The sequence below is a fragment of the Pelmatolapia mariae genome, linkage group LG17 (assembly GCF_036321145.2).
Source record: "Pelmatolapia mariae isolate MD_Pm_ZW linkage group LG17, Pm_UMD_F_2, whole genome shotgun sequence".
In the NCBI taxonomy this organism is placed as follows: domain Eukaryota; kingdom Metazoa; phylum Chordata; class Actinopteri; order Cichliformes; family Cichlidae; genus Pelmatolapia; species Pelmatolapia mariae.
Window position 1 is genome coordinate 24,272,239 of NC_086242.1, and position 25,693 is coordinate 24,297,931.

The window sequence follows — 25,693 nt, forward strand, 5'->3', positions numbered from 1 at the left end:
TACAGTAAAGTTAATTGCACTTTTTACAGTAAATTATCACGCAGCTCCAACTGCCATTAAATTTCTTTAAAATGTACGTGTGTCTGTCCTCATCCACTTAAGTTGGACAGAGGGGCGAGAGGGATTTTCACCTACCTGAGGTGCGCTCCTGTGCAGTCCTTCAAGATCTTGGTTGTTTCTCAATATACATACTTGTGTATACCTGTATTCTTATGAACTTGCGAAATGTCATCAGTTCCCCCGACTCAGGAGGGGGAAACAGTGCTTTACCTACACTGTGTATAGTGCGGGTGACTTGCTGCTGACTTCGACTAAGGATATTGTCAAGTTAACAGCCCAAGTAGTACTCCAATTCAATTCAAGTCATGCAGGCTTAAAACATCCAGATGTGTTCTCACTTTGCCCATTCTACTGAGCATGCACTGGGGGTGACTTTTGTGTGCTTGGTGCAGCCAAGTTTTTCAGAATGCATTTCATCCAAAATCAAAAGCGGCAATGACAGATGACGGCTGAAACTGTAAGGTTTGAAATATTACGGTATTAACAAGACAATTCTAACATCTGACATGTTTGTTTCTGTTCAATATGCAGACTGAACTGTGCATGTCTAATGTTTTTATTAAGAGAGATGAAGTTTGTGTTTCAGTGATGTAATGACTGTGCCCTGAGGCATCCTTGTCAGATCCCCGACCCACCTCATTCAGCTCCTTTCAATGTGAAGGAGTAGCGGCTCTACTCTGAGCCCCTCCCGGATGACCAAACTCCTCACCCTGTTTCTTAAGGGAGAGGTCAGCCACCCTTTGGAGAAAGCTTATTTCTGCTGCTTGTTTCCGCAATCTTATTCTTTTGGAGAGGCCATGGAGAAAGACTTTTGGACTGCCTCAAAGAAATTCTGGCAAACTGTCAGGCGACTCAGGAGGGGGAAACAGTGCTTTACCTACACCGTGTATAGTGCGGGTGACTTGCTGCTGACTTCGACTAAGGATATTGTCAAGTTAACATTCTGTTTCAAGAAAAAAGTCAAAATATGGACGTTATGTGTAGGCTGCTATACGCTCTAGAAAATGCCTTATGTAGAGGAGTTAGTGGAAGAAATTGATCAGCCGTCTTATTGTGTCTTGTGATAAAACATACATCCTTTTTATTGAAAAAAGTGTAACCATCGGTATCCCTGCATCTGTCCACTGCCAGCCACTTCATTTTATACCAATCAACTCTTACATTTTTGTGCTTTTTCCTTCTGACCTGACACAGCTTTCTGCACCATCCTTTCAACGTCTTTATACTTATCACCACACTGTGTTTGCTAAAAAGGAAATAATTTCCTTTCTTGCAAATAAAACCTATTTTGAAGTACGATTTTACTAACTTATCTACACAAGGCATTTTAAAGGGGGTATATGGTTGTTTCAAGGAAGACTGCCTTGAAACAACGGTAACCTCCACATTTCAACTTTTTTCTTAAAATAGTATTTTAACTTTACTCTCAAAATGATCAATAAAATTTTTTTCTTAATGTGGCCCTAATACTCATTTGTCAGCTTAGACACTATGAAACAGATCAGTAAATCTCTGAATGTTAGAAGACAACGGCCATGAACACTAAAGGCGAGCAGATGTTCTGTACATCTAAAAAAAGATTTATATAATAGTAATCAGCATCTCTAGATAATGTAGTTTATATGGCACGTGTATGCGTGTAATGAATAAATCAGTCCAGTTTTTACTGCATCTTTTTAAATCAATTTTACATCAATGATCCTGTTATAGCCAAACATTTTGCCAAAGTGCTTAAAAACACAAATAATCTAGTTTAATTCTAAGGAAATCTAGTAATTTCTATTGTAAATATTAATCAATGAAATTGGGAGGGAATGACAGTAAAAACACACTGGAGCTGAGCTGTGATGTTATCAACTGTACTGCCTCCATTTGTAGAATGATTGTGCTGGATTCCCTGCTCTCAGGAAGTCCACACAAGCAAGAACACAAGTACTAACTTGTGTTCTTGGGTATTGAGAAACAGCTCCTGACTTACTGTAGATTTTTCACTTGGAAAACGTAAAGGTCAAATCACATCTTTAACAAACTCCAACATGAAGGAAAAAAGCTGCTCCTATCAGCTGCCATTTGTTTTACAAAGTAAAGGTTGTTATGCTGATCAGAAGGGCTGCCTGATGACTCCCTGGTTGATAATTATAGACATCTGGCTAATATGAATACAGTCAATAAAATTCTAATCATATGATTTGCTGCTTACCCGTTAAGATTGAGAAAGACCTTCATTCTACACCTGATCGCTAAGCTAATGGCAATTAATGAAGTCGGCTCCTCTTACCTAAATGTTCATGTGCTTTTGATTTAATGACCTCGACTCACCTCTGCACGAGATTTCTGGACGAATTGTAAGTGAGTTACTGAGAGTTTTCGTGTGGAGAAACCCTCTGTAGACATGTAGAGTTGCTGGAGACAAGTGTCAGGAGTTATTTGTGGCAAAAGGATAGCAGCAAGAGTGAAGGTTGAAAGGTTTACAAGATGGTACCTGAGGCTTGTGTCTATTTGTGGACATTAGGTTTGAGATAAACTGAGTCTTTGCAGTCTGTACAGCCTCTTGGTAAACAGAGAGACAGTCCCTAAGTATGTGTAAGGAAACATACAGCCCATCTTTTTCCATCTTCTCTCAGCGCGTCTGCAATCATGTCTAAGCCTCTGCATATGTTCATTCAATCACTGCTCTGACAAAGGCTTAGAGCACATCCTTTCTTGAAGAATGTTAAGACCTGCAGCAGGTGACTGAAAATGAGGCACTAAAACCTGTTTTTTATATGAGAAACAGAAAAGTCATTGAGCCTGCCTGGTCACAAACTAGTGTTATCCTTACTGTGCTTTTATTATGGGCATTATACTTTAACAGGCTTCTCTTCTTAAGCTCAAGCTCATCATCAACTGCCTGTAGTATCAGTCCAGTTTTTTGCTAATACCTCAGTTTGGTGATAACACTGCTGATGTCCACCAAATAAAAGTAACATGATTAATAATGTGACTAGCATGTGTCTCCATATGTTTTGCTGTTTTCCTGTCAGTGACCATGATTCATCACGACTGAACTAGGGTGTACTACGAAGCCAGTACACCCGAGCTGAAAGTCAGTTTTCCGTGTGGATCTTTTTACTTGTAACTTGTGCTGAGCCCTTAACCTGGTCGGGAGTGGTTTGTGTTCAATTTTAGTTTAAAAATCATCTGGAAGCACCACATTTTCACTGATTCTTTTATTTTAAGCATGTAGTGTGCAGTGCACCATCATCATTTTTTTAATCATCTGGTAACATCTTTGACTGAAGCGGGGATCATTTTGTGTTTTAGTAAGGAACAGCTTGGCTTCTTCCACAGAGATCTACGAAACACCAATTTTTATCCAAGTACACTGAAAGCTTGAAGCAGAAAGCTTGGCTTAGTGGAAAAAGTTCATAACCACCATTGTGATACCCACTATTTCAAACTAAGGTTTTACGTATTATAGAGTCAGCTAATGCAAAGCAAGCCAGACTGTGTTGAATTTCATTCAATGTATACCCCTCAGAACGGCACTATTATCTCATCGTTGCAGCTCTCCATTTAAAAACCACCACTGAGTCAAAGGTTATTGTTGGTTTTTACAGTAATGGATAATCTGTTAGTATATAAAGGGTTTTTTTTAAACAGTTCACATTTCAGGTGTCAGCAGAGGTGTACAAAAAGTGTAAGAGCAGAACTTCAGAATTTGTAGTCTGTCAGGGAAGAGAAAGATCACCTTTATTTCAGCTCTGAGGTACTGCAATTAAGTGGCATTTATACCAGGGTAACCAGAGAGGATAATATGTATTTGAAATCTATAATTTAGCCTCATTTCTGCTGTCCAATACAAAGAAATGTAAACTTTTACAAATGATTCCAAATTGCAACACTCTTAGTTGTGTCTCTAATAAAACCTCTGTAACTTTGCTCTGCTTCACTTCAGCAGCATCAGGTAATGTTCATATGCTGATTCATAGTTTTCTTCCATTTCTGATCTACTGCAGAATATTTTTAAGGCGGTTGTCTGCTATAAAAAGCTCGACCAGCAAAATCTCCTTCATGTTTTTCTGCATTTTATCCTCAGTTACTTTGACACAAATTCATCTGCTGTGATGCTTACACCTCTGATGAAGTCTCACAAGCGTCAGCTTTGTTTTTATATATGGATATGTACTGATAAATGATCAGAATTATAACATTTCAAAACTGAATCGAATCAAATCAGGACCTTGTAAATTGGAATCAAATCAGAGAAATCAAAATCGATGCCCATCAATATTTATTTGTGTCACAGAAACAGTTATATTTTAAATGTCACTTAAAGTTTTGTGGCCACTCTCTCATCTGCCATTGCTGCTTTTGAGTTTCAAACAAAATACATTCTGGAATAATTGGCTGTACCAAGCACATGCAAGTCCACACCGATGCATCCTTCATAAAATGGGTGGAGAAAGATGTCCGTGCATTTTGAGCATAGTTGACTTGATACATACGCTGAACTTCAACAGTATTTAAGCTGCGACTGACAACATTTTACAGTTACACAAAAATACACACAAGGACTCATTTTAAGAAAGAGACAGTGTGTGTGCTAGCTAAGCTACTGCTAAGCTAGCTAATGCTTTAAACTATCGGCTACAAAATTATGTAGTATAGACCTATAGTATGTTATGTTGGATGCCTTTTAAAATATCAGGATGTAGTTGTATTTACCTTAATTTAATGAGCCGTCAGTTCCAATAAATACACCACCAGATTGTCGGGCACATGAAAAGTGCAAGGGGGGGGTGTGTGTATGGGAGTTTGACACAACGACTTACAGACTCCAAAAATCAAGATGGCAGCCCCCATAAGTGGGAAATTTTCTCTTTACTCTTGTACAAAGGAAGTGGTGCCACGTTATCCATCTCTTACACATTTATTCATACACACACACAATAAATCCCCCATTAAGTAAGGCTGTTATAGATTAGTAATGGTAAATGAACTACAAAAGCAGTTATTAATAATAATGGAATTATCCTATCCTTCTAAATATGGCTAGAAAATTCTAGCATGCAGCAGTACCTGTGAGGGATGAAGGTAAGGTTCAGGGGAGGCCAGGTTGGTCTGAACAGAGAGGCTTTTCTCCAGGAGGGCCTGAGGGAACCCCAGCCGCTCAAAGGTACTGCGTTTCCAGTGGTGGCCATCGCTCTGTGCTAGTGCCTCGTCCTCACTGAACGCCCTCACCACTGGTCCCGGTAATGGCAGAGGCACTGCTCCGTCACTCTCATAGCCATCTTTAGAGCTGCCAGCTTGGGAAGCACCACCTCCCTGCCCAGAATCCCAACTGCACCTCTGTTTCATCACCTGCTGAGCCTCCCAAGCAAGTCTGGCCTGAGCCAGCATGGCCTCAGATGCTGTCCCAGTAAGCTCCACCTCCCCATAGCGAGTCAGTTCCTGTGGGAGGGATGGCTTGCGGCTTTTGCGTTTGCGGTTGCCAGAGGGAGAGAAAGCCCCAGGCCTGGCTGTAGAAGAAGAAGAAGAGAGGGAGTGTGTCTGGGTGGACGTCCAGGATATGGAGTCCTCATAAACTAACCTCTGGCTTCCCTCTCCACCCTCTCCACTGTAGTCCAGCAGGAGGCGGGGGTCTCTGATCAGAGATTGGCTGTGTTGCAGAGTGTAGGACCCCCCATATGAACTTCCATAGCCACCGGTTGTGCCGTAACGCAGAAGACGGTCTGCTGTCTTGAATCGAGGACTGGAAGATGACTGCTCCACGTACACCAGCTGCTTAACATATTCCTTGCCCACAGGACTGTACTCCAAACTCTGAGTCTTTTCGGGACACTTCTGCCTGGTCAGAACCAGCTGGCCATAGGGTGACTGGCCCTGCTTGGGGGAGTGGTAAATGGGGACTGAAGATTTCCGAGCAGGTGACTTGCCAGTGCTGTAGAAGGAAGAAGAATCAGAGAGGTGCATGTCAGTAGGAGGCTCTTCATAGATGGGTGGGGGCTGAAAGTCTGTTGGCGGCTCCTCATATAGTGGGGGCTCATAGGTGTAGCGGGGTGAAGGAGGCTGGGAGTCAGCTGAAGTGAGTCGATGGGTGTTTGAGCCACCCAGCTCTGCCCGCTTAAGAAAAGGAGACTGACGGCGGTCGGCATAAAGAACTGGTGAGCTGTCAGGTTCTGAAGAAGGGTTTCCTCCAGAGGAACAGCGAGCTCGTGAGGTGGTGCCCCCTCCAGAAGGAGTGCTAGGGCTGGAGGGGTCACAGGGAGAGTAACCATTTCCCTGATGGGCCAAGAAGCTGGGCTCTCTGTCTGTCACCTTGATCAGCATTCGCTCTTTTGTACCAGTATTCCACCTGAAGGGAGAGGTCCTGATAGAAGACAACAGAAAAAAGAGAGGAGAGACATTTTGAAAAAGAAAAGAATAGATGCAGTTAGAGGATATTAAAGTTCGTTTTGAAGCTTATCAGTTCCTGTTCCAGTTACTCTGATGCAATTAATCTTGTAATTATTAAAAAAATACCTGATAATCAAATTTATCTGAAAGTGATTTTTATTATAAAGTAAAAATAAAACCAAGATTAACTTATTCCTAAATGATATGAAGAGAAAAGCATGCAGAAAGAGAGCAAAAGCTCATGATATGAAGTAATATGCCTGCAACAGAACGGCATCACTACCATTTAATGATGATGTCACTGCTAAAAGCAGTAGTAGAATATAATATGAGCTGTGCAGGACTAAACTCTGCTCAGATTTGACCAAATGCGGCAAACGTGATTGGACAGCAGTTTAAAATACCAGTGGGTAATGTCCCAAGGCATACTGCAAACGCAACCAAAGGGTTTCTCAAAGGAAGTTATAATTCTGTGAGCCAGCCAGTCACTCAATCACAACAGAGTATTCCTTTCAGTTACGCCCACCGGCGGGCCCATTTTACAGGTAAATTTGAAGGGCCGCTCAATAAAGGGTTAAAAATGATTTCATGAGAATGTTTTTATTTCTCTGGCCACAGAACAGTTTTCCTTTTTGTTTCAGTTATTTTGACATGGGTTTTTGCCCAGAGAAGATGGGTGTTTCTATATCATATTCACATATAGCTTCTTCTTTCCATGATAAAGCTTCCACGTGCAGAAAAAAATGATGTGGCATAACAGACTTGTAGATCTGAAGTAAAAAGGTAAAGTACCACTATTGTATGACTTACTGTCATGCTGTTTTAGCTCTTTAGCTGATATTAATCCATATGTTAACATAAAGGAATTATTGCTGTATTTTGGACGTTAAAAAAATCTCTGTTTTGAAAGTGAGAAATACATGTGTTCCTGTCTCATATTCACATAAGTAAGTGGGGTTTTTTGGGTTGGAGGGGGGGGGGGGGGGGTTGCACAGTGCCATTCTAATGGCTGAACATTACCCTAAGCATTGTTCTAGTGTGCAGTATACCTGTAACTAACTCAGTCTTACCTATCTGCCTCCTCTCTGTTGCCTTGTTTTTCAGACAGCTCCTGGTCAAGGGAGGACGAGGTGCTTCCTTCCCGGCTGACTTCGCTGTTCCGTCCTGGGCTGTTGTCAGCAGATGCTCGCCGTCCGCCACCTGGAGGACGAGTGATGGTGGTATCTGTGTGCTGCTTCAGAGTCTGCAGCTTGGCCAAAGGTATGATGTCACATCCCTGAGGCCGATGCCACACTGTGCGTTGGGTAGAGGCGTTATAGTAGTAGAAGCGTGAAGTATTGGGGTCAAACAGCTCCCACCACTGGTTCTCACCGGTACGCTTGATGCAAACACCCTGTGGTGGGTCCCACACGCACTCACCCGTTAGCAGATTGGCATACATATGCTCCCGTGTGCGTGGCTCAATAATTTCCACCCATTCCAACCTGTAGGGGCAGATTGCAAAATGATAAAATTACAGTGGCTACATACTCCATCTGCCAGCCTAACTAGCTGGTCAACAGAGCCCATCCACACCTCCCTCCTAAAACCCTCAATGTCTAAGGTGCAGACAAACTTGAGAGGCAAATAGCCAAAGACCCCCCCAGAAAGGACCTGCAGACAACCAAGGACCCCAGAGGCGTAAACCAGACATTCTGAAGGAGACTAAGGACAACCCACCCTACATGTTTGAGTGCCAGGGCCACAGATCCATACCCAACCCACGCAGAAGAGGCAAGCCACCCAGCCCAGTGCAAGCACCAATGACTACAAGAATCCCAGACCTAACATCCCAGGACAGCAAGGCAGTAATCACTCATACTCCCCACCACCACCAATCAAGACAGACACACAGATACCCAGAAACAGCAGCCCCAGCTCTCTAGCTCCCTGAAAAGTCGCCAGAGATCCAAAGACCAACCCCGGCCACCTGTAAGGCACATAGGTAGATGAGACTAAAGCCGAGCTCCCCCTAAAACAGATTCATCCAACTGAATGGCAGATATTCTCTCCAGATTAATGTGACCTAGAATCAAACTTGTAGTCAACTAAGGTTAATAACGGAGTTCCACAGGGTTCACTGGTAGGACCAGTTCTATACATGCTTCCTCTACAGTGTCTTTAGAAAGCATAGCATACATCTTTACTACTATGCAGATGATACCCAACTTTATCTATCTATGAAGCCAGATAACACACCCCAATTAGTTAACCTGCAGAAATGTCTTAAAGACATAAAAACTAGTTCATGCATTTATTACCTCTAGGCTGGTTTACTGCAATTCATTATTATCAGGAAGTTTCCCCGAACTCCTTGAAAAGCTGATCCAAAATGATGCAGCAGAATACTGACAGGGACTAGAAAGCGAGAACATATTTCCCTTTATTGGCTCCCTGGTTAAATCCAAAATTGAATTTAAAAACAAAGTACTGCACCACCCCATTAGAGCACGTCACTCTCAGACTGGGAGCTTACTTGTGTTTCCAAGGGTATTTAAAGTGGAATGGGGGTTAAGAGGCTTCAGGCTTGTGCAACCAGTTTGGATTTGGGCAGCAGACACACTTTCTACTTTTAGGATTAGAATTCAAACTTTCCATTTTGATAAAGCATATAGTTAGGGCAGGGTCAGGTGACCTGGAATCCTCACTTAGCTATGCTGCAATAGATCTAGGCTTCTGGAGGAATCCCAATTTATTGAACTGCATTTAATCATTAGTTCATATTAATATCTGGCTCCTGTCCACAGCATGTCTTTTGTCCTATCTTCCTTCCTTTACTGCCAAACGGTGGTGGCAGATTGCCACCTCTCCCTGAGCCTGGTTCTGCTGGAGGTTTCTTCCTGTTAAAAGAGATTTTTCCCACTCCCCTCTGTCGCCAAAGCACTTCTTACAGGGGCTCATCTAATTGGTTTTCTCTTTATCATTGTAGGCTCTTTATTTTACAACATAAAACACTTTGAGACAACTGTTATAGTAATTTGGTGCTAAATAAATAAAACTGAATAAAACTGAACTGAATCTGCTTGCTAAAACTGCCGGACAGGAAAGGTTTAAAAAAAACTAAATAAAAAATGTTGTCATCCACCCTCTTTTTTGAAAAAATCTTGACCCTTCTCTTCTTTAAAGAATTTAAAGATAAATTTGAAAATTACAGTTTATTGCTAAGATTTGAAACTTAGCAGTTTACATCTTATAACTGTTCCAAAGAGACAGCCCTTCTTAGAGTCTCCAGTGACATTTTGCATACTGATGCAGGCAAAGTTTTCTTCTGCCTTGACCTCTGCCTTTGATACTGTTGAACATTTTGATCAATAGGCTGAGATACTAATGTCTAGTATTGGATGATCCTACTGATATCTGTCTCAATGTTTCCTGTCTGTGGCTGTTTTTAAGTTCTGGTTCTCTTCCACTTCTCCTACTATAAAGTTCTGTTTTGGGCCTTTATTGTTTCTGTTATGATTTCTTCCTCTTCAGCACATTTTAAGCACTTTTAAGGAAGTCTCAGTGACAATTCTCGCTGCTATGAAGGCGGCATTCAGTTGCATATCTCTTTAAAGCCCAAAGATGTTTCCAAGCTGGATATTTTGAAGTACTCACATACCACAACATCACTAATTCAATTGCACTGGCTCACAATTCAGAGTACACATTAATTCTGGTTCTGGTTTTGACTTTTAGACCTGTGGATGGAGAAGCCGTCCATCCAACCAGTGTAATTGTTGGATGGACACCAGAGAACTTTTGATCTACAGCAACTTCCACGCTGTCTTCACAGCTAACAATGTGTTGTGATGGCACAAGGGAGAAGATGTTGAGTGTTGGAGGATCCCTGTCCCTAGGCGCACAGCAGTGGCTGACTACAACTGCTAGATGGGAGGAATGGACTCATCAGTTCATATGCTTGGGACCCACCAAGTCCGCTGGAAAACCAGGAGGTGGTACATTACAGGGCTCCAGCAGCTACAACAGCTGCACGATTCACAAAATGTTATGCGCCAAACAGCACAACAAGCAGCAGAGTCACCAGGAGGACTTGTGTGCTCATCTCCTTGGTGTTTCATTCAAATCCAGGTGCCCACCAATACTCAGCGGCAGCTATTTTCCTGCCTCCACAAGTAACTGCAGAAGACAACTGTGGTGAGGCGTGGTCTGCGGTGCCGTGCAGGGAGGGCGGACGCACCTGCACGGCATCCTTAATCACGCCCGCCGAGTTAAAAACACGGGGACTCAGGGGTTGGTGTGTATTGTGGTGTGACAAATATTGAATAAAATGGCTCAAACCTATGATCCCTGGACCCACCGTGTCTCATTCACACCACACTGGTGCCGAAACCCAGGAAGCGGCATGGCGGGTCCTTACCGGAGCCAGGGAAGGGAGGAGCTGGCCCAGAGGGCGGCCGAAATGGCGGCCGCCCAGCGGGAGCAGGCGGCGCAGGTGCGTCGCCAGCAGGAAGAGCTGCGACACCAGACCGAGCGCCACCTGGAAAGGATTGGGGAGCTGGCGGTGCTGCTCTGGGCCTGGGCGCTACCCCCACAGGTGTGTCCCGAGGGCAGTGGAGCGATGGAGGAGCCGCGTGAGGCACCTCAGCAGCCGGAGATGGCAGACGAGGCGCGCGGGGATCTGCGCCTGCCGGAGGAGGGGGAACAGCCGGGTGAAGGGCTGCTCCTGCCGGGAGCGGTGGAGGAGCCGCTCCAACCGGAGGCGGCGGACAAGGCGCGCGAGGGTTTGCGCCGGCCGGAGGAAGAGGAGCCGCGCGAAGGGCTGCTCGTGCCGGGAGCGGCGGTGGTGGTGACGGTGGAGCCGCGCCAGGGGCTTCTCGAGCCGGGAGCAGCGGCTGTGGTGACGGAGGAGCCGTGCGATGGGCTGCTCCAGCCGGGAGCGGCGGCAAAGGAGCCGCGCGAGGAGACAGAGGTCCCTGTGCCAGGGGAACTTGCTCGATTGGAGCTGGCCATCGAGGCGTGCGCCATGCTTGAGATCGGCGTGCTCGCCAGACCGGCCTCACCGCCACCGGAGGCCGGTGCATGCCGGACATCTGCTCATCCACCTGTGAGCTGGGGCTCACGACTGTGCCGGCCGCGCCGCGTCCACCTGCCACGCGGCCGACCTCCGAACCAGCTTCGCCGGCGCCGCTGGATTCCCGGGCGGCCACCTGAACTCGGCCGCGGCCCAGGGGCGCCGATGGTCCGGGCTACTTCCCTCTCCCACTCGCGGTGGGGGAGTAGGTTTGGCCTGATAGCTCCCCGGCCTCAATCGGGCGAGAGGGGTATGTGGTGAGGCATGGTCTGCGGTGCCGTGCAGGGAGGGCGGACGCACCTGCACGGCATCCTTAATCACGCCCGCCGAGTTAAAAACACGGGGACTCAGGGGTTGGTGTGTATTGTGGTGTGACAAATATTGAATAAAATGGCTTAAACCTATGATCCCTGGACCCGCCGTGTCTCATTCACACCACAACAACAAGGCATGCATGGCCACCAAAGCAAGGTAAAATTGCACTCTGTACAAAAGCAAAAGTCATCCAGTGTGAGCATGCAAAACGAGTCTCAGTCTCTAAGTAGACAGGGACTGCTTTACCATCTATACATCTACCATGTTTTCTTGTATTTGTTTTTGTTTTGTTTTTTAATAAATAGTCCTTTTGTGCACTTTGGGAGGCTAGCATAACAAATTACAAGTTCAGATTATCTTCAGACTATGCCTGCATTTTATATTATATAAGTATATAAAAGAACCCCGCAATAATTGTATCTTCAAAGCTGATGTATAAGAAGCAGGAAAAATAGGCAAGTGCAAACTGGTGTGAGAACAGACAGTGCATTGCGGTGCATATGCATCTGCAACGCTGCAGACCAGTCAAGGTGCCCACTGCCCAGTATGGTGCTCAGTATGGACATTTTCACCACTCAGACTTACATTTGCAATGTATTGTCATGTCATGTGCTCCAAGTTCAAGATCCTTAGTTTCAGTTTATCTTTTGTTGTTTCTTTTAGTACTTATGTACATAGTTTCAGTTTGTTTTTTCCAGCAGTAAAGCTGACACTTTAAGTTAAATGATCAAAGAACTGACCTCACAGCCCACTGTTCATTCAGTGGGCTAGTCTCAGTTATTGTGCAAATGTACTGCTTATAAGGTTGGGAAAACCAGCAGTCAGCTGACACTGAAGAAGTCACTTTGATGAGTGACGAAAAGTTTCTCCCACTAAAAAAGCTACGTCCAGATGAACATGATCTTTGAGTCTAGCGTTTGGGTCCAACCCCTGCCTGCCACACAGCTCACCTTGACACATTCCTCTGCAGACGATCAGTTAGCTGTTTGACGACTACTCTTTCTAGAATTTTCAAGATTAAAGGAAGGTTGGAGAATGGCCTGTAATTAGCTAAGACACCTGGGGCAAGTGATGGCTTTTAAGTAATGGTTAAACTACTGCCGGCTTGAAGGGCCGTGGTACATAGCCGATTATCAGAGGTAGGTTGATCATATTTAAGTTTCAAGAATTAATTAATGGTAGGATTTCTGAGGAGTCTTGTAGGGAAGAGAAAGAGGGCTGAAAGACACGTTGATGGTTTGGAGGAAGTAATTACAGAAGTTAACTCAGAAAGATCAGTAGGAGAAAAGGAGCCTAAAAAATATCAGTGGTGCTGAAAGTAGCTGTAGATAATGTTATGCCTGTGAGATGGTAATGAATAATATTTTCAACTAATTGTAAAATTTTATTTGTGAAGAAGTTCATGTAGTCATTACTAGTTAAGGTTATAGGACTGCTTGGCTCAACAGAGCTCTGACTTTTTTGTCAGCCTGACTAAATTGCTGAAGAGAAATCTAGGATTGTTCTTATTTTCTTCAATCAATGATGAGTCAAAGAAGTTCTAGCTTTAAAGAGGGATTTTATAGAACAAACTATTTTTCAAGGCTAAATGATGATCTTCTAAATTAGTGAATGCCATTTCCTCTGCAGCTTGCGAATTATCTACTTTAAGGTGCACATTTGAGAGTTATACCAAGGAGTCAAGTACTTCTGATTTAAGACTTTCTTTTTCAGAGGAACTACAGTATCCAGGGTCAGACACCGTGAAGATGTAAAATTATCAACAAGATAATCGACCTTGGATGGAGCAGAGTTCAGGTAACTGCTCCACACTGTTTGTACATGGCATTGAAGATGACAAAAGACGATTAATTATATCTTTAAATTAGTTATAACACTTAGAAAGACATCTACTGTGGTGAAATCTATTCCCAACTGCTGTGTAATTCATTATTGTAAATTGTAAATTTAACCATAGACCCAGATGGAGTTTGAAAGTCTAACTCTTAGCCTTGTCCATCCTAATTGGAAAACTCAAAAACCCACTGACTTTTTTTTCTGATTTAGTACTCACTTCAGATCAAATAATTATTGTGTGTGATTTTAACATACATATAGATGCTGAAAGTGACAGAATCAACAGAGCATTTAATCTATTATTAGACTCAATTGGCTTCTCTAAAGTTATAAAAGAGCCCACCCACCACTTTAATTACACTCTGGATCTCATTCAATGTTGTTGTTGAACTTTACATTTACAATAATGGATTCTAGAGCACCACCACATTAACCAATTATGGCCAATTAATCCTACTATCTCTGCTCTGGATCTTTATTTAACTGGCCTGTTCCGCTTCATCTGACAAGGATTCACTCTGACAACTGGTGTACCATTTCTTTCTCTCTTTTCTTTCTCATACACAAGGAGCACACATAGTACCTCGCATAACTATAGCTGCACAAGTCTCGGCAAGGCTTTCTTTAAGAGTTCAATTCAGTTTTATTTATATAGTACGAAATCACAACAGCAGTCACTGCAAAGCACTTTATATTTATATAAAGGTAAAAACCCTGTACTAATGGAGACAAAATTCCCAAAATCAAGCTGGGAGCTGGTTCCACAGAAGAGGGGCATGAAGTCTTTTTAGAGAGTTTTTGAGACAGTCCGACAATAATAAAATACATCCAAAACGTAATACATTCATAAACAAGTTTTTTTAACATCAGGGGTGACACAATGTTTCTAATTTTAGAGATATTGCACAAATGTAAGAAAGTAGTAGTTTGTTTAATAAGCACAATAAAGTCAAAAAACACTCCTCAGTGTTACTGGAGGCCAAGGTAATGCTATCCAGAGTAAGTATCTGGTTAGACATCATGTTTTGAAGATTTTTAGGGCCAAGTACAATAACCTAATCTGAGTGATGTGAATGCTGAGATGGTGTTACAGTTTTGTTTTTGTGGATGTGTGAATTTCAGAATTTGAGTAGGACCCACTTCAGGTCCCACTTACAGAGAGGCACTGGTTTGACTGAGTTAGTAGTGTGTCCATACAGCTTCAGCCTTAATGACCCATGTAAGTATCAAACCTCCAAATGAACTCTCAGACTGTGGCTGGTGCATAAAAGTAAGTTCAATCTCTATAGAAGTTTCCCGGAGAAATGATAACGTCCAACCCAAGCTCTTTATTACACCCCTCTGATGCATTGTGCATTACAGGTTAAATAAACCGTAAATTATGGATTAATTAAATATAAAAGGCTTTCATTCTAGCTAGATAAAATTCTTTATCAGTGGACACAGGAAAAGCATTAAAAATATAGTTAATTAGTTTGAATAACTTTGATTTTCTGAGAACTCTATTGCAACAACTCAACCTTTAAATAGAGGCTATAACCCTGGCATTGCTAAAAGCTCCTCCTCCCTCCTCTTAAAAAGGTCAACTTGCACAGATTGCATTTCTTCTCCCCAACCATTTGTCTTTATAAAATCACTGCTCTCCGTTGCTGGGAGACCACTGAGCAGACTGGCAACACTTTCATGAGGATTAAATAGGAAGAGGGTCTTGGACGAGGACAGATGAGGAGTCGAGGTAGTGTGGGATAAAGAGATAAAGAAGTAGACATAAAGGCTATGATATTTCATTTCCTGCTCCTTACATAAGCAGAACCTGAATGTTCACACTTACTGGAGCTTTAACAACAAGCCCATCCTTAACAACCCATGAGGGATTTTTAGGTTTTATTTAAAGTTATCAAAATAAATATTAAAAAAACAAAACAAAATGGGTTTTCTTTTGGTAAAACCCATATTTATTAGGTCATATGTGAATTATGACCAATTGCAATGGCCCATGTCCCACTGAGACTGCTGACAGTCTTAAGTCTGACCAAGGTTCAGAGATTGTTTAGCAGAGGATCAAGAAACTTTTTTTAGTGTTTTCTGCACTCTGTGCTGCTGTGAATATAGTTAACTAGGGATGGGTATCGTTTAGGTTTTATCCGATACCGGTGCCAAATCGGTACTTTTGAAACGGTGCCGGTGCTTAAACGGTGCTCGAACCGGTGCTTAAAGAATGGAGAACACTAACTTCGCCCAAAAACCTCTCATGTTTTTATTTTTAGCAGTCTCTTTTTTTCTGCAAAATGATAAGAACCGTAACAACATATAAACATCATCTGTGCAAAGATTTATGTTTTTAAAGTAAAACAGTGAAAAATTACAGCGCTGTCAATACATGAATATCCAGACGTTGTACAAAAATGTCCAATTCTGGCACACAATTGGACACCATGCCAGTTGATTTTTTTAGGTATTGAAGAGCAGACATTAATTAATTTTATTAACATGCCTAAAAATGCTTTTTTTTAAAATACGTCTTTGAAGAATTAACCACACATTTACATGGTAATAGGCCTTTTCTGCCATGGAGCGCTTAATTGGCCTCTGGCCCTTTAAACTCTGAGGGGCTGTAACTTTGGTTTCTTTTGGTCAATTTGCATGGTTGACACCTCTTTTTAATTGTTTGAGCCAATAGAGTCACAGTAACGATGCCACGTTCACGTTACTTCAACCAATCAGACGTTCCAAGGCCAAAACCCACGTGGGCCCAAATTTACTGCATGTGACGTCTGTCCAGTCACGTGTCTATAGGTGGGTCTAAAATGGAGGTTGTTGACGGAAACGACTCTGATGCGGCTAGGTAGGCGTGGTAACTGCTGATAATCACATGGCTACCGGCTACCGGCTACCGGCGAAAAAAAACGGAGGAAATCTGGACGGTAAGCCAATTTCTGTCTTAGCGCATTTGCGCTGCTGTGTGTTTTTGTGGTCTTCTTTTGCGGCTCATTCAGTGAATTCTGGTCAGAGTGTGGTGAAATTTGGTGTTTGGAATTGGTGATAGCTCTGGAAGATCACCAGCTTTTCTTTAGCCGGTTACATGAAGTCTGGAGAATTTCTGGTTCGCCTTGTTTGTTTAGCGGACTTGTGCGCATTTACATAACTGCTCGTTTATTCATGGCTTGTTTTCGTTGAGTTTGGTGGTTGTAGAAATGGTTTATATGACATTTTAGCTGAGATTCAGCGGTTTCTGTGGATACCACACGTCTGGACTTATATTTCTCACCCCCTGTTATAACCGATTAAACGTGATCTCCTCCTTTTTGCTCGCGGTACCGTGGGTGTGGGGCTTAAAGCACTTGTTGCAGGCTGCTGAGTTTGCATCTTTTGCTGTGAAGTACAGCAAGACTTTTGACCGCTTCGCCTTGGGCATTTTTAATCTGTAGCTCTGCTCTAAAAGAACATACGTACCTGGGCCCGCCTACTATCCTTGTAAAGGTAAAATGATTGGCTAGAATCCAAAGTGTATGACATCTCAAGAAAAAAAAAAAGCACCGAAATAAAGCACCGAAATAAAGCACCGAAATGTGCGCTGCTTTTCGGTCTGGTTACTAACGTTTATGTCAGAACCGGGATACCGGTACCCATCCCTATAGTTAACTGATGCCAAGATAGCAGAGAGGCAGTGTAACAGGTTTGCCATGCTCGCTGAGTCTGAGGATTATGATGTTAATGAGACAGAACTTTCTTGCTGAAAATTGCTGAGCTATTGAATAGTCGAAGTACTGGAGCCTGTTCCTGTTAAGACACAATCTGACAGATACTTCTTTGAGGATTTTTTTAAAGGTGTCGTGGCATTAATGTTGCTGATAATTTCAGGAGGTTGTAAAGAAAAGTTACATTTATGGAGAAACACATATCAAAGACTGCTCTCAGCTAGATCAACATCTTTTTGAACTGCTGCCTTTTGTGACTAAGATGTCACCGAGTATGGCAGCCTCGTCGCAGGCTCCCTCAAAACTACGATATTTTATGCCCTCCATATTGCACAATAAGCACCTGCTGACTTTCTGTATATGCTATATGTATATATAGACACACATACACACACATATATATATATACACATGTCATTACATAGGTTTACAGTGTTTCAAACATTAAACATTTGGTTTGCTTACCAAACCAAGGCAAAAGAGAAAAAAAAGTGCTCAAAAGAAGAAGGCAAAAAGACAGCAGGATGAGTATACTGCCACGAGGATGAACTTAAGAGGTGCAGTCAGTGATTTTGCTGAGCAAAAGACCCAAATGATGACATTCAAATAGGCAAGCAGTAGGGGTGGATGATAGAATTATCTAAAATTATAAATTATAGCGGCCTCCTCGTGGTTAACCAGGAGGTCAAGGGTGGAGAGTAAGCAGGTCAGGGGCCCAACTGGGGACCAGCAATAATTCAGAAGGGGGGCTGGCCAGAAGACCAGGAGGGAAAACGGAGCGATTCTGTGGGCCAGCTGGTAGGCCGGCAATAGAAAAAGGGGTTTTCTGGGGACCAACGAGGAAGCCAGAAATTGAGCTTTTGGGGGTTTGCCTAGGCAGCCAGCACTGATATCACAACAGGACTTTGTTTATATCACATAAAAATGTACTAATATTATCTTAGACAAAATGATAATATTGCACAGCTCTAGTGAGTAGTTTGTCTTTCTGTTTTTTGTAAAGGCTTGAAACATTATTACTTCATTATTACTTCTATTACTACATCTTTTATGCTCAAAATACACATTAATATTGTAATATTAATATATTGCAGTAATAGACTGTGATAAATATATTCCATTTTATTTAATTTTATTCAATTTTATTTATATCACACCAAATGACAACAGTCAACTCAAGGTGCTTTATATTGTAAGTAGGGCTGCCACGATTAGTCGACTAGTCACGATTACGTCGACTATCAAAATCGTCGACGAATAATTTAATAGTCGACACGTCATTTGAAGCTTTGTAAGATCCCAAAAGACGGAGTAGTAGGATTTAAGAGTGTAATAACGGACTTAAACAGAAGATGGCAGCACTGCATGTACAAGGATGCCAGCTGCCGTTAAACCCCGAAGAAGAAGAAGCTGTGTCCCAGAATTCATAGCGCGGCCCAGTTTAGTTTCCAACAATGGCGGCAGCTAGTTAGTTTTCATATTTCTCTTATTACTCTTTCTGGGTCACAAAATAAACGTTTAACATATTTTCAGGCGAGAATGTAACTGTGTAAACCTCAAATATCTGCTCAGTTTATCAAGACACCACATATTTTCAAAAGCGCTCCGACATTTTCGGAGACATCTGTTACCCAGTAGAACGATAGCTAGACGGGGTTTAACGCTCACTTGAGCCAGTCAGAACACCGGATTCCGGGCAAACCATTTTCAAACCCACCGCCGTCTTTCGCTACTCAGGTTAAACATGATATATAAGTCACTTAGATAATTTAAAAATGTTATTGTTTGGCTTTTTTCAGTATTTTGTTTGTTCCTGAGTAAATCGGTTTGGCTGAGATTAAAGTTATAGTTTTTACACAGCTGAATAAACGTCAAGCAGACAGCTGATTATTAGAAGTGTGAGATGCTCGAGAATATACTCCGGTGTCCTGTTATATTTTATAATAATAATAATAATGGATTGCATTTTATATAGCGCTTTTCGGGACCCCTCAAAGCGCTTTACAATACCACTATTCATTCACTCTCACATTCATACACTTTTAGATAGCAATGAGCAGACGGCTGAGTTTATTAAGCTTCACTGAAACAATCTGCAAATTTCAGTAAAATGTAATAAACTATCATCTTGTCTTTATTTTTAGTTAGCACATACCTTAAACACTTAAAGCTGTAAGCTAATGATCGTTATATAAGAGCAGATGCGTGCTGGTGCAATAAGCTGTACCTTTTACGTCCAATGGATGCATGATCTGATTAGTCGACTAATCGCAAAAATAATCGGTGACTAGTCGACTATCAAAATAATCGTTTGTGGCAGCCCTAATTGTAAGGCAAACTCTCTACAGTAATACAGACAAAACCAACAATTTAACAGTCATATGGTCCCCTATGAGCAAGTACTTGGCAACAATGGGAAAGAAAACCCCCCTTTTCAACAGGAAGAAACCCCCAACAGGGGCAAGCTGAAGGCTCTTCCTATCATTGTACTTTCTTTAAAAATGTATTTATTTTTTTGCCTTTTTAGAGAGACAGTGTAGATAGACAGGAAAGCGGGAAGAGAGAGAGAGGATGACATGCAGCAAAGGGCCGTGGGTCAGACTCAAACCCGGGCCTACTGCTCTCTGGCCATAATGCATATGGTCGCCTGCTCACCCACTGAGCTAAAACGGTGCCACCTCCCATTGTACTTTTAAATATGCTAGGAACCACAAGTACGCTTGCAGTTTGAGAGTAAAGTGCTCGATTAGCAGTGATGTGGTATTATGCGGACTTTAAGATAAGCTGGATCCTTTAGATGTTGTTCTGGGTTCTTTTGTGACCTCCTAGATGGGTTGTCAGCGTGCTCTGGGAGACATTTTGGTAGGCCAGTCACTCCTGGGATGGTTCATCACTGTTCCAAGATTTTCCATTTGTGGATAATGGCTCTCACTCTGGTTCACTGGAGTACTAAACCCTAAAGAAATGATGTTGTAACCCTTCCTAGACTGATAAACGTCAATACCTTTGTTTATCAGCTGTTTCTTTAGGTCAGGGTATGATGTGTTGCTATGTGAGATCTTTTACCCTACCTCACTTTATCAGACTGGTTCTATTTTAGTGATTTCTTGATTCAACAGGCCTGGCAGTAATCAGGCCTGGGTGTGGTAGTGCAATTAAACTCAGATTTCCAAAACAGGGGGAAATAAAGAAGATTAAAGCTGCAAGCAGCAAGGATCTTGCACTTGTGGCTAACCCCTGCCGAACACCTTAAATGCCCACTAGGTGGCAATGGAGAGTCTATTGAATAATCGATAGATTATTCACAATTACTAAAATAATCGATAGCTGCAGCCCTACATGAAATAGCTTATTAGTTTTTTCCATTACATTTGTGACCTAGAAAATAAGCGATTGGATCAAAATGACTTAACTGGGTTAGGATTAAGTTCAGTGATATTGAGAATATATGGGGAGTGATGTGCTTGCAGTCATTCCCCAAATCTATGTGAATGTTACCCATGGCCACTGGTTAATGATCTTAAGAAAATTAAATTAATGAACTGTTGTTTCTCTTTACTTAGCTGATTGGTTTGTGCAATAATATGAATTCTAAAAGTTGTCAAATAGGGCTGTCAGCTGTGTACAAACCTGACTTCTGCACAACACAACTGATGGTCCCAACACCATTAAGAAGGCAAGAAATGAACCCTGACAAGGCACAGCTGTGAAGTGAAAACCATTTCAGGTGACTACATCATGAAGCTTATTGAGAGAAGGCCAAGGGTTTGCAGCGCTGTCAACAAAGGGTGGCTTCTTTGAGAAATCTAAAATATAAGACATATTTAGAGTTACTTATCAACTTTTTTTCTTTTCTAGGTAATTCCATATATCTTGCTTCATATATTTGATGTCTTCAGTATGTATCTACAATGTAGATGTAAAAATAAAGGAAAAACATTAAATGAGACGGAGAAGGTGTGTCCAAACTTTTGACTGTTTGGTGTTCATTAAAATGCTTTCAGAATACGGCAAATGTACAATGATTCAGCTCATAAATCATGACACACTGCTCTCCCCAACATAAGCTCACTTAATAGGTTGAAAGTATCAGTATCGGTAATACTTCCCTTAATTTACTTGGTATCAGATTGATACCAAACTCTGTGGTATCCCACAGCACTAGCACAAACAACAGGTCAGGCCAAAACTGTACATCTTAAAGAATATATACCAGGAAAGCTGATCTGGCAACCCTATCGGGCTTTAAGGATGTCCTGTGGCAGGTTACAATGTTCCAACTGCAACTACAAATGCTTTCAGATGGGGAGCTGGTGGCTGGCACACAAAGGTATTTCTTGGCCAGGCATCTCACTGCTGAATAGGCAACTTCATGTTCCTTCCACCATTTAAGAGGGTCAGCATCACTCTCTACACAAACTGCCAATAAGAAGCTAGAAATGTAATTTTTGATTTGCTCCCACTGTATGAAAGCAGTGACTGCTCAGTGTCACAATCCTCAGTGTAATACAAGCACAGACACAGACCTGACACAGTTCAGGGGGTTGGGAAGCTTATCTTGTAACCGGAAGGTTGCCGGTTCGATCCCCAGCTCTGTCTGCCCTGGTCGTTGTGTTCTTGGGCAAGACATTTCATCCTCTGGCCAACACCAGACATTTCATCCTGGTGTTGGCCAGAGGGGCCGCTTCTGTCAGTCTGCCCCAGGGCAGCTGTGGCTACAACTGTGGTTTGCCTCCACCAGTGTGTGAATGAATAGTGGAACTGTAAAGCGCTTTGAGTGTCTAGAAAATATATAAATGCAATCCATTATAAGACCGATAGTTTATGTAAGTTTCAGTTGCATAACTGGTAGATCTATAAGTTGGCTATCACTTATGAAAATACTTGTCTTGTGATCAATAGACATATTTAGCTCTGTAGATGATTCTATAAACTTTGTATTTAACATTATGCCTAGCATCATTTTTTTTCTTACTTCAAATCAACTGATTCAGTATCGCACTCACCAAAGGCAAGATGAAGTCTGTGACCAAAACACTGCAAGCTCAGCCACTTGGTCAGCTGAACCACCTTGACTATATGTCAGTCATTAAAGCTTCAGGTTGAACTTCCAGCTTATGAGGCCAACCTGCAGAGCTTCACTTATATGCTCCCATGTGGTGTTGGAGGAAGTAGCTGGTCTGGAAACAGGCACTTTTCAGTTTACAATTAAATGTTTCAGTGACACTCATGTATGGCTCACAGGTCCTGTGAGCCATTCTTGCCACATATGTACATGGCTGGCACATATGTGCCTGGCACATATCGGCACTGATATGTGGTCCAGTGTTTTTAGTGATATGATAGGCCACTGCTTTAGTAATGTCACTCCACGTCTCACTTTTTCACTCACAGCACAGGTATATTTGTTTCTTAGCGTGGTTTGTATCGGGGCAGGAGACTGAAAATACTGCACGGTCTGGGCTACAGCATGCAGTTTCACACATTCTTCATACTGCACTTTATGGTGCTGTTGTAAATGGTGGAAAAGATTATTAGTGGTTGAAACTTTTGTTGTCCCAACAAAAGTTTCAACCACTAATCTCCCACTTTGAATCCAAACCATCTCCAAGTAACTGAGCCATTGTTTTTCTTTCTACCAACCAGCTCCTCTTCGATAGCTACCTTCAAGTTCAGATCCGTCTCCATTCTGTCACTGGCTGCAGGTGAAGCGATTGGGGAGGCGGGGTTTGTTCAGTGAGGAAGAGAGGTGGGGCAGAATGACATTGTGTAGAGACAAATGTGGACAAGGCTCTATACTTATAATTGTAACACAGCATAGACTACATCCATATAAATGATATGGTCTCATCTTATATCTAGCATGAAAGTATATCAAAATTTCTTAAAAACACTATATCTCACCCATTCCTAATATAAACATACATACGCAATGTTTACTTTAGCAAGAAAGATATAAAGTGCTTCATTAGGAAGCAGTTCAGTTATGTATCATCATCCTGATAATAATTGTGTTTTTTAACTGCAACGTCTGGTTGTGATTGCTGCATACAAATTACATGCAACAACAATATACATTATGTATTAGAAAAGATGTAAACTTACCACACACCCATTTGGGTGAGGAAAAGTTAAATTGCTTAGGTTTAAAATATTGTGATCCAGGGATCTTTACAACTGATGAAATTCCCATGGTTGATCAGACTCTAAAGGCATATATTTATGTCAGATTAAGACAAATTAAAAATACTTATGACTTTTTCTAATTTGGAAACATCAATGTTACTGCTGTTGGAGACACATATTACACACAAAATGCCGGTGTAATGCATGGTCTAAAAGGCTTCCTTAAAACAGTGGCACTTACAAGGAGACACAAGAAACACAGGATAAACTAAATGTGGGATGAACTAAATCTAAGAAATTCTTGTTTTATTCTTGTGCTCTTATTTTTTTTTGCACAGCACTTTCATCAGCTGTTATGTTGTTTTAAAGTGCGTTAGAAATAAAGTGGAAGTGGAAAGTTTATAAAGACTCATGTGATGCATGGTTGGGCATGTGAAATTAGCCTAACAGCTAAACCATAAAAATCACATGTTGTGAATACATGCTCCTAAAATTTAGGGCAACATTCCAGACCTGTAGCGAGTAGTTGTGAGTAGAAACATAGTAAACTCCCATGAGAAATTACCGAATAGGCAGGACTGAAACAGGATCTGGAACTTTTGCCACAAGGTCCAATATTTAGGTTAGTAAAGACCCTCCATAAAAGTAGCACTGGACAGATGGTTTGAAAGAGTAAAAGAGGCCATTTATGTCCACTGTGAATGACCATCATTAAACAGGTGTTGGCTTACGACACCAATTGTTAACCGAGTACAATGCAGACTTGAGATCCCTTCCAACACCAGTTTGGGTGTGTTTGTTTTTTGTTGTTGTTTTTTAACTCAGTTTAAGTTTATTCTAAAGAAAACATCCAGTCACCAAGTTATCAGTTAATCAGCTCTAGTGTCAGGAGCCTGGAGGAGATCATTCTGCTCAGCTTTCCTATAACTGGTACATGAACTCATTCTTATATAGCGCCTTTCTACTCTACAAGCACTCAAAGCGCTTTATACAACATTCCTCATTAACCTATTCGCACCCTTTCATACAACACTTCTTGTGTTTAAGTGCTTTTTATCAGACATTCACACTCTGCTGGACACACTGGAGAGTAACTTGGGGTTAGTATATTGGCCAAGGATATTTGGCATACAGACTGGAGCAGCCAGGGATCGAATCACCAATCTTCAGATTATAGCCGCTGCCTATAACCCTCCAAAATCTACTACAGCAAGTGTAAAAGCATTCACAACTGATTAAACCTAAAAATATAAATTATTGATAGTCAATTTGCTGCTTAAAGGACCATGCTGAATCAATCCTGTGCACTGAGCAAGCCAAAGGCCTACCACACCTGGTGCATGGTCTTTCAATTAGTGAAACGTAAAGACCTGCTTGACCTCTAATTTTCTGCTTCTAAATTCAGATAAAACTGAAGTTAATTTACTCGGGCCTAAAAAGTCTTAGAAATATGGAGTCTAATCTTACTCTGGGTGGCATTACCATAGCCTCCAGTAACAGTGAGGAATGTTGGAGTCATTTTTGAGTAACGTAAGTCTAATGTGCCTTGTAAACAAATATGTAATACTGCTTTTTTCCAATTAGAAGCATCCTGTCTCAGAGCAAGCTGAAAAACTAGTTTGTGCAATTATTCCTTCTAGGCTAGAACACTCTAATTCATTATTGTCAAAACTCCCTAAAAATGTCAGTTAAACCAAAATGTTGCAGCAAGAGTACTGACAGCATATTTCACCCACACTAGCTCCCTGTTAAATCCAGAATCAAATTTAAAATCCTTCTCACCACATACAAGGTCTTGAATAATCAAGCCTCATCTAATTTTAAAGACCTTACCGTATCGTATCACCCCAACAGAGCACTTCACTTTCAGACTGCTGGTGTATTTGTTGTTCCTAGAGTATTTAAAAGTGGAATGGGAGGGCCTTCTCTTCCTAAGTCTGGTCTGTTAGAGGTTTCTTCCTGTTAAAAGGGAGTTTTTCCCATTGTCACCAAAGTATTTGCTCATAGGGGGGTCATCTGATTATTAGCTTTTTTCCCTACTTTTTCTCTATAATTGTACGGCCTTTACCTGACAGTTTAAAGCAGCTTGAGGGAGCTGCTGTTGTGATTTGGTAGTATATAAATAAAATGGAATTGAACTCAATAATGAAGCCGGGTTCAAGGAACATTGCATTGCCACATAATAACCTATAACACCGGACCTTAAAGAAACACTATAAGATAGAGA

The 25,693-nt window shown here is 41.8% G+C and overlaps 1 protein-coding gene across 1 annotated transcript in view; it reads right to left on the reverse strand.

The window, feature by feature from the left end:
* The window catches only part of arhgap39 (Rho GTPase activating protein 39), a 57,064-nt gene that overhangs the window by 19,565 nt on the left and 11,806 nt on the right, over positions 1-25,693 (reverse strand). Inside the window, exons 2-3 of the mRNA XM_063500743.2 lie at positions 7,509-7,922; positions 5,122-6,412 (exon numbers count right to left, since the gene is read on the reverse strand). Of these exons, the coding sequence (XP_063356813.1) occupies positions 5,122-6,412; positions 7,509-7,922 (1,705 nt within the window). The remainder of the gene's footprint in view (positions 1-5,121; positions 6,413-7,508; positions 7,923-25,693) is intronic.